The sequence below is a fragment of the Heterodontus francisci genome, chromosome 26 (assembly GCF_036365525.1).
Source record: "Heterodontus francisci isolate sHetFra1 chromosome 26, sHetFra1.hap1, whole genome shotgun sequence".
In the NCBI taxonomy this organism is placed as follows: Eukaryota; Metazoa; Chordata; class Chondrichthyes; order Heterodontiformes; family Heterodontidae; genus Heterodontus; species Heterodontus francisci.
Window position 1 is genome coordinate 72,399,809 of NC_090396.1, and position 16,466 is coordinate 72,416,274.

Consider the following 16,466-nt stretch of genomic DNA (forward strand, 5'->3'; position numbering starts at 1 on the left):
GCATGCGGTGTCCGCCGGTACGCTTGAGGCCTTCCGCGACCGGTGGGCACCGCAGGGACTGGAGTGCATCGTCGACGCCGAGAATGGCATTTTAATTTGAGTTCTTTGTTTATTTATCTGGTTTTAATAAAGTTATTTTAAAAATATAAGTGTGTATATAAAGGGGGCCTGAGGAATAAAGGCCCCCTCGACATAAAAAATGTATAAAGGGGGCCTGAGGAATAAAGGCCCCCTCGACAAAAGAAGAAGAAAAAGAAAAAAAAACAAAAAACGGGGTTAGATACAGAGTAAAGCTCCCTCTACATTGTCCCATCAAAAAAAAACGGGGGTTAGATACAGAGTAAAGCTCCCTCTACACTATAAAAAAAGAAAAAAGGGGTTAGATACAGAGTAAAGCTCCCTCTACACTGTCCCAAAAAAAAAAAAAAAACGGGTTAGATACAGAGTAAAGCTCCCTCTACACTGTCCCATCAAACACTCCCAGGACCGGTACAGCACGGGGTTCGATACAGAGTAAAGCTCCCTCTACAGTGTTTTCTAATTTTCATTAAATGGTGACAATATCATTGCGTGCCTGGTTCCTGGTCCCATTCCTGCTGTTTAGCCTCGGGGTTTGGAGAAACAGTGGTTTCTGGTTAGTTAATTGTTTCAAGGTATTCCAGTGCAGGTGTCAATGCACTGACTGCTAGCTGCATACAGATGATTTGACCAACAGGGACAGGGGCCTGGAAACAGGCGGCTTCCGCGTGACAGGAGTGACAATTCACAGCGTTTTACAGCTGGAATAATCAGCATGCAGCTGTTTCCTTGTCTGCTAATTATAAGGGTTTTTAAAAAATAAGTCTTTAGGAATCTGGAACGCGCTGCCTGGAAGGACATTGGAAGCAGATTCAGTTGTAACATGCAAAAAGGAATTGATAAATACTTAAAGGAGAAAGATTTGCAGGGCAATGGGACTAATTGGACAGTCCTTCAAAGAGCCAGCACAGGCACAATGGGCCGAATGGCTTTTACTCCAGATTTCTTTAATTAAGTGATTTTAAACTCCCTGGGTGCTGTGCTGGGATTTGAATGCAGATCTGTGGATTGAACCTTGGCATTACTAGTTTAGTGACATAGCCACTATACCATCACACCCGTAATACATTCACTCAGTGGTCAGTGGCAGCTCAGTGCTCTGAGGTTTGGGATATTAACCTGCTGACCTGTGGAGACACACTTTCGCTTCTGTGTCCCTGTGTTGCTGTGTCACGATCCCGGATTTGGTGAATTTGGTGCTGACTGTGTGTGTCTGTGTCGGGGTTTGGGATCAGGGGTGTCATTAACCATGGCAGTAGGGGAGGATTCCTCTTCTGCTCCTAGCCACCACCCTGTATCAATCCTCGCAGGGTGGTATATTAAGCAAGGTGGTATGTTCAGCAGAGGGTGGTATATTCATTAGGATGGTATATTCAGGAGAGGGCGGTATATTCAGGAGAGGGTGGTATATTCATTAGGATGGTATATTCAGGAGAGGGCGGTATATTCAGGAGAGGGCGGTAGAGTCAGGAGATGGTGATATATTCAGGGTGGTGTATTCAGCAGGGTGGTATATTCAGGTGATGGTGGTATATTCAGGTGATGGTGATATATTCAGGAGAGGGTGGTATATTCAGGAGAGGGTGGTATATTCAGGAGAGGGTGGTATACAAAGCTGGGTGGTATATTCAGGAGAGTGTGATATATTCAGCAGAGGGTGGTATATTCAGCAGAGGGTGGTATATTCAGCAGAGGGTGGTATATTCATCAGGATGGTATATTCAGGGCAGGGTGGTATATTCAGGAGAGGGTGGTATGTTCAGCAGGGTGGTATATTCAGGAGAGGGTGGTATATAAAGCTGGGTGGTATATTCAGGAGAGAGTGGTATATAAAGCTGGGTGGTATATTCAGCAAAGGGTGGTATATTCATCAGGATGGTATCATCAGGAGAAGGCGGTATATTCAGGAGAAGGCGGTATATTCAGGAGAAGGCGGTATATTCAGGAGAAGGCGGTATATTCAGGAGAGGGCGGTATATTCAGGAGAGGGCGGTATATTCAGGAGAGTGGTATATTCAGGACAGGGACGTCTCCTCTCAGGGTGAGTGGATCTGGAAAATGGGCGGAGCTTTCACCATTTCCGTTAAAATGGCCTCAGCATCCGAATAGCACCATCAGAGCACAACCTTTGCACTTTACCCCCGAGGCCCCTGCCACCCAGCTTGCCTGTGGCCTCTCCCGAATTAGAAATAAATAAATCACTGCAGTTAAAATGGCGACTGCCGTGAGCATGTCAGACTGGCAGTTCCCGGCTGCTATATTGTCGCTCTGCCCAGTGCCTGCCAGGCGACTGGGTAAGACTGGGACTACTCTGTCTCTGACACTCCCCACCTGCACCCAACTCAGACCAGCTTTGTGTTTGCTTCATTGGGATGTGGGCATTGCTGGAAAGGCCAGGGTTTGTTACCCAACCCCTAGGTTCCCTGAGAAGGTGGTAGTTTGCTGTTTTGACCCATTGGGAGCAGTTTGATACAACAGACAGGCTTTCCTGGCCACTTCAGAGTGGGACAGGGGTGACAGAATCAACCCAGACTGGGTAAGGGCAACAGGTTTCCTTCCTTATTGGGGCGACACAGTGGCGCAGTGGTTAGCACCGCAGCCTCACAGCTCCAGCGACCCGGGTTCAATTCTGGGTACTGCCTGTGTGGAGTTTGCAAGTTCTCCCTGTGTCTGCGTGGGTTTTCTCCGGGTGCTCCGGTTTCCTCCCACAGCCAAATGACTTGCAGGTTGGTAGGTAAATTGGCCATTATAAATTGTCACTAGTATAGGTAGGTGGTCGGGAAATATAGGGACAGGTGGGGATGTGGTAGGAATATGGGATTAGTGTAGGATTAGTATAAATGGGTGGTTGATGGTCGGCACAGACTCGGTGGGCCGTAGGGCCTGTTTCAGTGCTGTATCTCTAAACTAAACTTATAGAAGGTTCGTGAACCAGTTTATGACAATCCGACAATTTCACGGTCACATTCACTGATGCTAACTTAAAAAAAAAATCTGAATTCTGAAACTGACTCTGGTCGGATTAACTCATGTTCTCTTAAACAATGAACCCAGGCCCCTGGATTACTAATCTTTACAGAACTGCCACACAACCACACCCATCTGGTGCAGCGTGGCTGAGAGAGGGAACTGAACACCTCCCTGATCTGTTGGCTCAGTACTGCATCAGACAAGAAATGATTTAAGACGGAATTTTACAAAGTCAAGAATCAGCAAAGCTCAGACTGATCCTCGGGCCGACACTGGCAGGATCTGAGACAACTATTTAGCAGAGCATCACTGCTTATTGTGGAATTGGCAGTAAACAATTGAATACTTCTCTAGTTTGACAGCAGAAGACAGAAGAGGAGAGCAGTGTTTGGAAAGGAGAGCGGCTGCAGCAAGATTTAATGGCGAGGTGGTGCTGTCTCTCAGACTTCACTAATAAACTGACAAAATAAAAATACATGCGCTGACGGTTGTGTGCAGTTCATTTAATTTAAAAGTGAAATGTTTGACCTCTCCCACTCATTAGAGTTTCTCAGTTGGACTCTTCCAGATATAAGGCCCTCACGTTGTCTTCCTATGATGCTGAATTAATCTGACAAAGACCATTAAAGTTGAGAATTCTCTGTATTTCAGATGAGTGTGTGCTTTAATATATGCGTTCATTAAAGGAGAGAAAACCAACAGGGCATGTCAATGTGATCTCTGCTCCTGAAACAGCTGATAGAAGTAACATTTCAATCTCCCAATATGTGACTACTTCCTGGTTTCTGTCCCTTTTGCCTTTGTTTGGAATCTCCTGCTTGTCTTGGGGCCAATATTCATCTCTCAGTCCACATCACTAAAACAGATTACCGAATCATTTATTGCATTGCTTTTTGTGGGAGCTTGCTGTGCACAAATTGACTTCCACGCTTAACTACATTCCAACAATGACCACACTTCATAAATATTTCATTGCTCTAAAGGGTGTTGGAACATCCTGAAATTGTAAAAAGGGCTAGATCAATGCAGACTGTTTCTTTTCAGCCATCATCGAATTAAATGGTAACTCTGGGGGGAGGGGCACACTGCCGAAAATGGGAAAAATAATGCGTTCAGTGAGTTGTACTCACTCCTCTGAGTCTGCAGAGACTTGAGATGTCATCTAGACTGACATCCCAGCACTGAGGGAATGCTGCACTGTCAGAGGTGCTGTCTTGTTGGTTCAGATAAAGGATCCCAGGGCACTGCTTCGAAGGAGAGTCTGGGAATTCTCCCTGGTTTCTTGGGGAATATCTATCCCTCAAGAAAGATCACGAAAAACAGAGCATCTGGTCATTATGTCATTGTTGTTTGTGGGATCTTACTGTGTGCAAATTGGCTGCTGCATTTCTTACATTGTAACAGTGACTACACTTCAAAAAGTACTTTAATGGCTGTGCAAAGCTTTGGGTGGATAGGAACGAGGGAAGGCCATTCAGCCCCTCGAACCTGTTCTTCCATTCTATTAGCTCATGACTGATTTGTATACCACTCTATCTTTCAGAGATGTTACACTGAGGCCCTTCTGACCACCAGAGCAGGGGATTCTCCCCGGTGTCCTGGCCAATATTTATCCCTCAATCGATTTCACGAAAACAGATGATCTGATCATTATCACGTTGCTGGTTGTGAGAGATTGCTGTGCACAGATTTACTGCAGCATTTCCAACTTTACAACAGTGATTAATTTCTTTCTTTCTTTGATGGCATATAGTAACGAGTATTATAATCTGTAAAACATGGAATATGTCTCAGAAATATAATAACTAGTGAGGAACACAGCAACAGGAGGAGGCATTCAGCCCCTCCTCGAGCCTGCCTACACAGGAACAGGAGGAGGCCATTCAGCCCCTCCTCGAGCATGCTACACAGGAATAGGAGGAGGCCATTCAGCCCCTCCTCGAGCCTGCTACACAGGAACAGGAGGAGACCATTCAGCCCCTCCTCGAGCCTGCTGAACAGGAGGAGGCCATTCAGCCCCTCCTTGAGCCTGGTACACAGAAACAGGAGGAGGCCATTCAGCCTCTCCTCGAGCATGCTACACAGGAACAGGAGGAGGCTATTCAGCCCCTCCTTGAGCATGCTACACAGCAACAGGAGGAGGCCATTCAGCCCCTCCTTGAGCATGCTACACAGGAACAGGAGGAGGCCATTCAGCCCATTCTTGAGCATGCTGCACAGGAACAGGAGGAGGCTATTCAGCCCCTTCTCGAGCATGCTACACAGCAACAGGAGGAGGCCATTCAGCCCCTCCTTGAGCATGCTACACAGCAACAGGAGGAGGCCATTCAGCCCCTCCTTGAGCATGCTACACAGGAACAGGAGGAGGCCATTCAGCCCATTCTTGAGCATGCTGCACAGGAACAGGAGGAGGCTATTCAGCCCCTTCTCGAGCATGCTACACAGCAACAGGAGGAGGCCATTCAGCCCCTCCTCGAGCATGTTCCATTTTCAATCAGGTCATAGCTGATTTGCATCTCAACTCCAGCTGGACTGCAAATCCGTCAATACCCTTGTCTAGCAAAAATCTATCAATCTCCGACTGAAAATGATTAGTTGAGTTAGCATCGATTGCTTTTCGTGGGAGAGTTCTTTTCTTTGTGTGTAGAAGATATTATTAATTATTCCACTGTGTTCTGCTCTACAATGATTTCAATTTCAATTTAAAAGAAAATTACTTCGGAATGAGTCAAGAATTAATAAGATATGACCAATAGCTTTTGTAAAAGAAATTTAGAATGAAATATTAATTTATATATTGTGCTTTTTATTGCATTTCGGAAAGTAGTCTGGATGTGATGCTGCTCAGGTATTAGAGGGTGTCCCCTGGAGAATATTACACCAGAGATTATAACCGTCACTTTCATGTGTATCTCCTATTGTGTCAAACAGCTCTGTGTTATAATTCATAAGCCATTTCCTGACAGTCTCAATTAACTCAGGCCTCTCTCTCTCCTACTCTGCCCATTCTCTGCTACCCTTACTATCCAACCCTGCTCCCTCTTTTGATGGTCATTCTCTCTTGATATTCATCATCTGCTTTCAGGTGACACAACAACAACTTGCATTTTAATGGCGCCTTCAATGTCATATGATGTCCCGGGGCGTTTTCAAGCAAAATTTGACTCTGAGCCACAGGAGATAGTCAGACAGGCGACCAAAAGCTCGGTCAAAGAGGTAGGTTTCAAGGAGCTCCTTAAAGGAAGAAAGAGAGGTAGAGGGGCGGAGAGGTGTAGGGAGGGAATTCAGGAGCTTAGTGTCCAGGCATCCGAAGGCACGGCCGCCGATGGTGGAGCAATGGAAATGTACAAGAGGCCAGGACTGGAGGAGTGCAGAGATGGCGGAGGGTTGTGGATCTGGAGGAGGTTACAGAGTTAGAGAAATGGGAGCGTATGGAGGGATCTGGAAACATGGATGAGAATTTTCATACTCAGTGCTCCCAGCCTCCAGTCCAGCCTGGCTGCTACTAAACTGGACTGGGCTCCTCTCTCCTCATTGACGTTTCTACCACTGATTGAAGAGCTCCAGACTCAGAGCACTCACAATGCCTCAGCTGCTGTGCTGAAGGTAATCCAGCACCAGCCAGGGGGCTGTCCTGTGACCTTGTTCCATACTGGGCAATACCTTTACCAGCTAAACAGCGAGGGAACCCTGCAGAGCCGTATCGATTGATCTGAGCAGATGGGCACTCTAACTCTACCTGACTCGAAGATTTCAATTGCTCACTATTTGTAGGACAAACAGCAAGCACTCATAATGAACTCCATCAGCACACAAATTAACGATAGCTCCACGGAATATTCCATACTAAGTCAATCATTTTCTTTAATTAAAAAATGTCATGAATTACGGCAGTGATTGTTTTGTGCAGCATATTTACATTGATGTGTTGGCTGCCTCGTACTCAGAAATGATTGCAGTAGGATGATGAGGCTTCTGCCAATGGGGAAGGCGAGTGCAAAATACAATACAAGGAATTCTAAAGGAAGAAAATTGCTTTCACCTTGTAGTTATTAATGAAACTGTAACAATGTTCCTGGTGAAAAGAAACAGGCTGTTTGGTCTTTGCCAGTGTTTGTGCTCCACATGAACCTCCTCCCACTCCCTCTTCATCTCACCCCATCACCATATCCTTCTCTTCCTTTCTCCCTCATGTGTTTATCCAGCTTCCCCTTAAATGTATCGATACTATTCACCTCAACCACTCCCTGTGATAGCGAGTTCCACATTCTCACCACTCTCTGGGGAAAGAGGTTTCTCCTGTATTCCATGTTGGATTTATTCCTGCCTATCTTATATTTATGGCCCCTGGTCCTGGTCTTGCCCACAATTGGAAACATTTTCAGTGTCTATTCTGTCAAACCCTTGCAATTTTTTAAAAGACAAGCATATAAATTAGGAGCAGGAGTAGGCCACTCGGCCCCTCGAGCATGCTCCGCCATTCAACAAGATCATGGCCGATCTGATTGTAACCTTAACTCCACTTTCCCGCCTACCCCCCAATAACCTTTCACCCCTTGACCCATCAGGTCACCCCTCAGTCTTCTCACTTCTAGAGAAAAGAGCTCCAGCCTGTTCAATTTTCCTGATGGGTATAACGCTCAGTTCTGGTATAATTTTAGTAAATCTTTTTTTGCACCTTCTCCGGTAACTCTATATCCTTTCTATAATATAGAGAGGAGAACTGTTCACAGTAGCTCCAAGTGTGGTCTATCCAAGATTCTGTACAAGCTTACCATAACTTCTCTGCTTTTCAATTCTATCCCACTCAAAATAAACCCCAGTGCTTTTTTTTAAACAGTGTTATTAACCTGTATCGCTACTTTTAGTGATATAAGCAGCAAGATCCCATTTATTGGTCCCAGGTCAAGCGTGCTATAACGCCAGTGCACCAATAACAAACACTTCCTAATCTCATGACCTCCACTATCCCGAAGGACAAGGACAGTTGCCACATAAGAACATGGGAACACCACCACCTCCAAGTTCCCCTCCAAGTCACACACCATCCTGACTTGGAACTATACCGCCGTTCCTTCACTGTCGCTGGGTCAAAATCCTGGAACTCCCTTCCTAACAGCACTGTGGGTGTACCTACCCCACATGGACTGCAGCGGTTCAAGAAGGCAGCTCACCACCAGCATCTCAAGGGCAATTAGGGATGGGCAATAAATGTCCAGATCCTAAAATAAAGATTGTTGTTAGATGTCAGGAGATAGTTTGTTTCCCAGAGGATCGTGGACCTGTGGGACAGGCTGCTGGCTCAAACACTGACCACTGATTCACTGAGCTCCTTCAGGTGACAGTTGGCTGAGGAGTAGATTACATTGGACAAGGGGTATAACATTAATCAGGGACAGAGCAGTCCCCTGGGCTAGCTTTGATTATCATATGGGAGGGTCAGAGAGAACGTCTCCAGATTTTTTGCTCCCAGGTTGAGCTGTGTTTTAATCTGTTTCTTTACGTCTCCCAGGAACTCGCGTGGTTTTGGGTGCGATGTGGAGTCTATCTCATTGTGATGCTCACAAGTTATCACAGATTGCGCACGACAGGATGGATGGGCCTTTCATTTTCTGTCCATCCCAGTTCCTATGTTTGTACAGACTCATGCGAGGTAGTAGTGGGATCCTCCTGTGCCTCGAGTGCAAGCCCATTAGAAAAACCAGCATAAAAAGACGAGTGCAAATAGGACAAGAAATTGGAGTTGAGGTAGATCAGCTATGATTTAATTGAATGGTGGAGCAGGCTCGAGGGGCCGAATGGCCTGCTCCTGTTTCTATTTCTTGTGTTCTTATTCCGGTTTCCTGTCATTGCTGCCTTGAGCTCATGCTTGTGTCATCGGTGTGTGGGAGCAGAGTTTCTATCCCCTTGGAACTGTGACAACCCAACTGGGGAAGATACTGATTCGGTTGCTAACTATTGCCCAGACAGGAATGTCTTTTGATCAAACTCCAGGTCCCGGATCTCAGACACAATCATCTGGACATTCTTTCTTTTGGGCCTCCTTATCTCGAGAGACAATGGATATGCGCCTGGAGGTGGTCAGTGGTTTGTATTAGTGGTTATAGACATCATTTCCCCAGGTGTTCATCCACCTCAATTTCAGCAGTAGCTGGGGAAGATCCCACAGCAACTCTCTGCCCTAATCCCCAACCGTAGTCAGCATAAGTGTGCCCATCTCTCTCGTGTGTACTGTATGGTACAAACTCTGCAGTTCCGATGTGTAAGATTACAGTCTTCATTATTCTTAACTCCTTGGGGGCAGATGTTGCAATCTGCATAGGGAGCTCCATGCCCTTTCGAATGAACTCCAAGTGTTTTAAGACTTTTTGTAGAATAAGCTGTCTCTGTGGGTGTCTTTCTTGGTATAACGAGAAGAATGGAACAACTGTAGAGTCTATGTTTTATTGAGTTTGTATTTTTGTAGAGCATTTGGATTATTAGCAATGGGTGTTGGTATGATTGGACAATATGCAGGAAGAACATTAGGATTGCAGTATTTCAAACGGATTGATTGCCTTTTGTTAACAGGCACCACTTTACAATTCAGGAGGAGAGGAATTATCAACGTAGCTTTGGCAGTGTTCTTTCATAGGAAGCTAGGAACAGGAGGAGGCCATTCAGCCCCTCCAGTTCATTCCACCATTCAATCAGATTGTGGTTGATCTGCATCGTAACTCCATCTATCCCACCTTGGTTCCGTAATCCTTAATCCCTGTACCCAACAAATGTCTATCAATCTCAGTTTTGAAATTTTCAATTGACCCCCAGCCTCAACACTTGAGGGAGGAAATTCCAGATTTTTACTCCCCTTTGTGTGAAGAAGTGCTTCATCACCCATGAACTGCCTAGCTTTAATTTTAAGGTTATGCCCCCTTGGTCTGGACTTCCCTCCCCCCCACACTGCCCAATCTACAAGATGCACTGCAGCAACTCACCAAGGCTCCTTCAGCAGCACCTTCCAAACCCGCAACCTCTACCACCTAGAAGGACAAAGGCAGCAGATGCATGGGAACACCACCACCTGCATGTTCCCCCTCCGAGCCACACACCATCCTGACTTGGAAGGGAATTCCAGAGTTTAGGGCCCAGGCAGCTGAAGGCATGGCCGCCAATGGTGGAATGATGATAATCGGGGAGACACAGGAGGCCAGAATTGGAGAAGCGCAGGTACCTTGAAGGATTGTAGGGCTGGAGGAGTTTACAGAACCCAGGAGGGGTGAGGCCATGGAGGGATTTGAAAACATGAATGAGAATTTTAAAATTGAGGCATTGTTGGACCAGGTGCCAATGTAGGTCAGTGAGCACAGGGGCTGATTGAGAGGTTCCCAATTCCAGAGATGGATGTCAGTGGAATGGCGACCCAGAGACACATGGAGCACAGGTGAGGGAGAGGTTGAGCACCTTCTGTTCAGTCCAAAGCAGGACATAAGATGGGATATATCCTCCTTAGAGCCTTTGCACTGTGAACATGGAAAGAATCTGGAAGATTGGCTTTCTACTTAGGACAGACATTGCAGACTGCTTTCCATTTTAGATCTGTCTGGGGAAAAAACAGTGTGAGGTGGGCTGCCAGTGATCTCCCCCATTGCACCTTGAATGCTTACAAAAAATAGGAGCAGAGTAGACCATATGGCCCATCGAGCCTGCTCCACCATTCAATACGACCATGGCTGATCCTGGGCTTCAATTCCACTTTCCTGCCCGCTCCCCATATCCCTTCATTCCGTCAGAGACCAAAAATCTATCTATCTCAGCCTTAAATGTATTCAATGATGGAGCATCCACAACCCTCTGGGGTAGAGAATTCCAAAGATTCACAACCCTCTGAGTAAAGTAATTTCTCCTCATCTCAGTCCTGAATGATTGACCCCTTATCCTGAGACTGTGTCCCCGTGTTCTAGATTCCCTGACCAGTGGGAACAATCTCTCAGCTTCTACCCTATCCAGCCCTTTCAGAATCTTGTGTGTCTCAATTAGATCACCTCTCATTCTTCTAAACGCCAGAGAATATCGGCCCAATTTACTCAGCTTCTCATCATAGGACAATTCCTCACCCCAGGGGACAATTAGTAAATCTTCGCTGCACTGCCTCCAGTGTAAGTATATCCTTTCTTAAATGTGGAGACCAAAACTGCACACAGTATTCCAGGTGCGGTCTCACCAAAGCCCTGTACAATTTTATTAAGACTTCTTTATTCCTGTACTCCAATCCCCTTGCAATAAAGGTCAACAGGCCATTTGCCTTCCTAATTGCCTGCTACACCTGCATGTTAACTTTGTGCGTTCCTTGTACAAGCACACCCAAGTCTCTCTGAACATCAACACTTAGCAGTTTCATACCTTTTAAAAATATTCTGCTTTACTATTTTTACGACCAAAGTGAACAACTTCACACTTCCCTACATTATACTCCATCTGCCATCGTGTTGCCCACTCACTTAACCAATCTATATCTCTTAGCAGCCTCTCTACCTCCTCCCCGCAGCTTACCTTTCCACCAAGCTTTGTATCATCAGTAAACGTAGATACATTACTCTCTGTCTCTTCATCCAAGTCATTAATATAGAGTGTAAATAGCTGAGGCCCCAGCACTGATCCTTGCGTCACCCCACTATTCACTGCCTGCCAACTTGAAAATGCCCCATTTATGCCCACTCTCTGTTTCCTGTCTGTTAATCAAACCGCTATCCATGCTAATTTATTACCCCCAACACCATGAGCCCTTATCTTGCCTATTAATCTTTTGTGTGTCACCGTATCGAATGCCTTTTGAAAATCCAGGTATACTACATCTACTGGTTCCCCTTTATCTACCCTACTAGTTACATCCTCAAAAAACTCTAATAAATTTGTCAAACAGGATTTCTCTTTAGTAAAACCATGCTGACTTGTTCTAATCATACTGTGCTTTTCTAAGTGCACTGTTAAGACTTTTTAAATGCACGATGGACATGAAAATAAACACCTACTGGCCACCCTATGTCAATTTTTCAAACACATTTATTGAGCTCTTGACATTAAACCAAACACAGTGTATGAACTTTGTAAACAATTAACATAAAAAGGCATTAGCTCAATCCATACCCGAGTGTGTCAATTTCACGTGTATCTTCCCACTAGTCGAAATGTCAGCTATTACTCATTTGTGTAATTTCTGACCTTCCCTCTCCCAGTGGTAATATATTTACAAGATTCACCCCATGTAGGTTTGACTCTTTCATTTGAGTTATTTGAAGCAATGTTGAGCTCTCAGAAATGGGTGGGGTAATGATGTGGGGGGGATGGGAGAAGGGATTTCCCTCTTCCTCTTCCTTCCCTCCCCCCACCCTTTGTTCCCAGATTCCGAGGACTTCTTCCTGTTTGGTCTGAATATGGACACGATCCTGAATGATGCAAATGGCGTGAAAACTTTCCAGCTTGGAACCCAGAACACAATTCAATACTCACACTGGCGCATTTATTTCCATCATGGACATTAGCAATTGTGAAGTCCACTTTATATACAAAGGCATTAAAATCTCTCTGGTTTGTTTTAATTGGAGCCGAGGCAGCTACGTTAAAATTTATATATTTATTTTTCAATTCTCCCCCTCCCCCCCACTTCAAAACGGTAAGTATCAAAACTACAGTTGCTTGTTAAATGATTTCTCTTATTTCACCCCCCCCCCCCCAATGCCCACCCTCTAAAATTAATAGTTTAAATCTAGTTTTATTTTGGCAGGCCCCTTGGTTTTCTTGTGACTGGAAGTTGGGTTTGACGATGTCCGTTTATATATCAAAAGTTTGTCCCTCCAAGCTTGTTGTAAAAGGTAAATCTCTCCAGCGAGGGAGTGGTGGTGACTGCCAGCTCTCTGTAATGCTCATTCACAGCAGGAATTTCTCATCAGCGTTAAATTCTGGATAAATAGTGTCTTATTATTTTAGCAGCCATTCATTAACTGAAAGAGAGAGAGAAGGAAAGGAGAGATGAAGTATGGCATTCTTCATTTTCTTTTTAATACAAAACAATATTCACACAACATGCCATGTGCTTAAGAATAAAGAAACCCCTTCATCCAGAAGAAGCCTTTCAGAGAATCAACACTGCACCTTCTTCAGATTACGTAACCTTTGTGGTCAATACAACTCATTCAGTCTCCTGGGAAGGTTCTGTACAATTGTTCTCCTCTCCCTGTGTTGTGTTTTACACAGAATGTACAGCACAGAAACAGGCCATTCGGCCCATCTGCTCCGTGCTGGTGTTTATGCTCCACACGAGCCTCCTGCCACCCAACTTCATCTCACCCTATCAGCATCTCCTTCTATTCCTTTCTCCTTCTGTGCTTATTGTACTTCCTTTTAAATGCACCAAAGTGAGAGAATAGTTAAAAAAAAACAGTTCAGAACTTCAGCAGACTTTCTATGAAAAAGAACCGCTGCTGATTTCAGATGTTTCTACGCATCCATATGTTTAATGGTCTCCTGAGGACAGTGTTGTGGCCTGAGTTGGGATGAAGAAGCAACAGCGGATAAATCAGGAATCTTCACCATTTTTGTTTCCTTAAAGTCGATTTAGGATGTGACACAGTCTCATCCTATCAGTTGATCAGCTTTCTACAATAAGTCATCAGATGCTGTTATACAGCAAGCTGACAGGGCATTGATCAGTACTAATGGATTTGACAAGAGTTTTCCCTCAGATGGATCACAGTCCCCTAGTGTTGTGTTCATCAGAACCTCCCGCCAGGCAGTCAGAGACTGCCTCATCGATTGGTGATTGACAGCACACCAGCCGTCCATGTGGAATGTGTGAAATGTTCCTGCTTTCTGTGACTGAGGTCCTGAACTTCAACAAACCTCAAATACAACTGGAGTTGAACTTAGAGAACCTACTTGTCCAATTACCACTTCCTTTTTCCTTGCACCCTTCATCATCCCTGCTGGCATTTAATCTCTCCTGTCCTCCACTCTACTCCAGACATGTCCCTTTTGTTCCTTCTCCACTAATTACAGCACATTAGCCCAGGGAGGTGAGGGTGGGAGGTGTGTGTGTGTAGTGAATGGTGTAGGGGCGGGGAGCATACCTGGTCCTCCTGGAAAGGCACTAACTCCACTGGATGTAGACGCTCTCACCTCCCTTCTCCCCCTTTTCGCTCACTTAAAATGTGTTACATCTCCAACTTTTCCCACTTCTGATAAGGTCATCAAGCTGAAATCTCAACTCTGTTTCCCTCTCTACAGATGCTGATAAATTAGCTGAGTATTTACAGCATTTTCTGTTTTAATTTAAGATTGTCAGCATCCACAGTATTTTGTGTTTGTACTGGTGAATATCAGACAGTGTGTTCCACACTAAATAGTGAATAGTGAATATCAGACAGTGTGTGACACACTAAATAGTGAATAGTGAATATCGGACAGTGTGTTGCACACTAAATAGTAAACAATGACTATCGGACAGTAAGTTACACACTAAATAGTGAATAGTGAATATCAGACAGTGTGTGACACACTAAATAGTGAATAGTGAATATCAGACAGTGTGTTGCACACTAAATAGTATACAATGACAATCGGACAGTATGTTACACACTAAATAGTGAATAGTGAATATCAGACAGTGTGTGACACACTAAATAGTGAATGGTGACTATCCGACAGTGTGTTACAAACTAAATAGTGAATGGTGAATATCAGACAGTGTGTTACACACTAAATAGTGAATAGTGAATATCAGACAGTGTGTTACACACTAAATAGTGAATAGTGAATATCAGACAGTGTGTGACACACTAAATAGTGAATAGTGAATATCGGACAGTGTGTTACACACTAAATAGTGAACAGTGAATTTCGGACAGTGTGTGACACACTAAATAGTGAACAGTGACTACCGGACAGTGTGTTACACACTAAATAGTAAACAGTGAATATCAGACAGTGTGTGACACATTAAATAGTGAACACTGAGTATCAGACAGTATGCTACACACTAAATAGTGAACAGTGACTACCGGACAGTGTGTTACACACTAAATAGTAAACAGTGAATATCAGACAGTGTGTTACACACTAAATAGTGAACAGTGAATATCAGACAGTGTGCTACACACTAAATAGTGAACAGTAACTACCGGACAGTGTGTTACACACTAAATAATAAACAGTGAATATCAGACAGTGTGTGACACACTAATTAGTGAACAGTGAAAATCAGTCAGTGTGCTACACACTAAATAGTGAATAGTGAATATCAGACAGTGTGTGACACACTAAATAGTGAATAGTGAATATCAGACAGTGTGTTGCACACTAAATAGTATACAATGACAATCGGACAGTATGTTACACACTAAATAGTGAATAGTGAATATCAGACAGTGTGTGACACACTAAATAGTGAATGGTGACTATCCGACAGTGTGTTACAAACTAAATAGTGAATGGTGAATATCAGACAGTGTGTTACACACTAAATAGTGAATAGTGAATATCAGACAGTGTGTTACACACTAAATAGTGAATAGTGAATATCAGACAGTGTGTGACACACTAAATAGTGAATAGTGAATATCGGACAGTGTGTTACACACTAAATAGTGAACAGTGAATTTCGGACAGTGTGTGACACACTAAATAGTGAATAGTGACTACCGGACAGTGTGTTACACACTAAATAGTAAACAGTGAATATCAGACAGTGTGTGACACATTAAATAGTGAACACTGAGTATCAGACAGTATGCTACACACTAAATAGTGAACAGTGACTACCGGACAGTGTGTTACACACTAAATAGTAAACAGTGAATATCAGACAGTGTGTTACACACTAAATAGTGAACAGTGAATATCAGACAGTGTGCTACACACTAAATAGTGAACAGTAACTACCGGACAGTGTGTTACACACTAAATAATAAACAGTGAATATCAGACAGTATGTGACACACTAATTAGTGAACAGTGAAAATCAGTCAGTGTGCTACTCACTAAATAGTGAACAGTGAATATTAGACAGCGTGTTACACACTAAATAGTGAACAGTGAATATCGGTCAGTGTTTTTTTTATTCATTCATGGGATGTGGGTGTCGCTGGCTAGGCCAGCATTTATTGCCCATCCCTAATTGCCCTTGAGAAGGTGGTGGTGAGCTGCCTTCTTGAACCGCTGCAGTCCATGTGGAGTAGGTACACCCACAGGGCTGTTAGGAAGGGAGTTCCAGGATTTTGACCCAGCGACAGTGAAGGAACGGCGATACAGTTCCAAGTCAGGATGGTGTGTGGCTTGGAGGGGAACTTGCAGGTGGTGGTGTTCCTAGCCATTTGCTGCCCTTGTCCTTCTAGGTGATAGAGGTCGTGGGTTTGGAAGTTGCTGTCGAAGGAGCCTTGGTGAGT

At 44.4% G+C, this 16,466-nt stretch overlaps 1 protein-coding gene across 2 annotated transcripts in view; it reads right to left on the reverse strand.

The window, feature by feature from the left end:
* Positions 1-12,802: 12,802 nt before the first annotated feature.
* The window catches only part of ca10a (carbonic anhydrase Xa), a 640,282-nt gene continuing 636,618 nt past the window's right edge, over positions 12,803-16,466 (reverse strand). The window contains exon 9 of one of the 2 annotated variants that reach the window (XM_068058728.1): positions 12,803-13,028. In XM_068058728.1, the coding sequence (XP_067914829.1) occupies positions 13,006-13,028 (23 nt within the window). In that variant the 3' untranslated portion in view covers positions 12,803-13,005. The remainder of the gene's footprint in view (positions 13,029-16,466) is intronic. The other variant, XM_068058727.1, reaches the window with a different exon arrangement.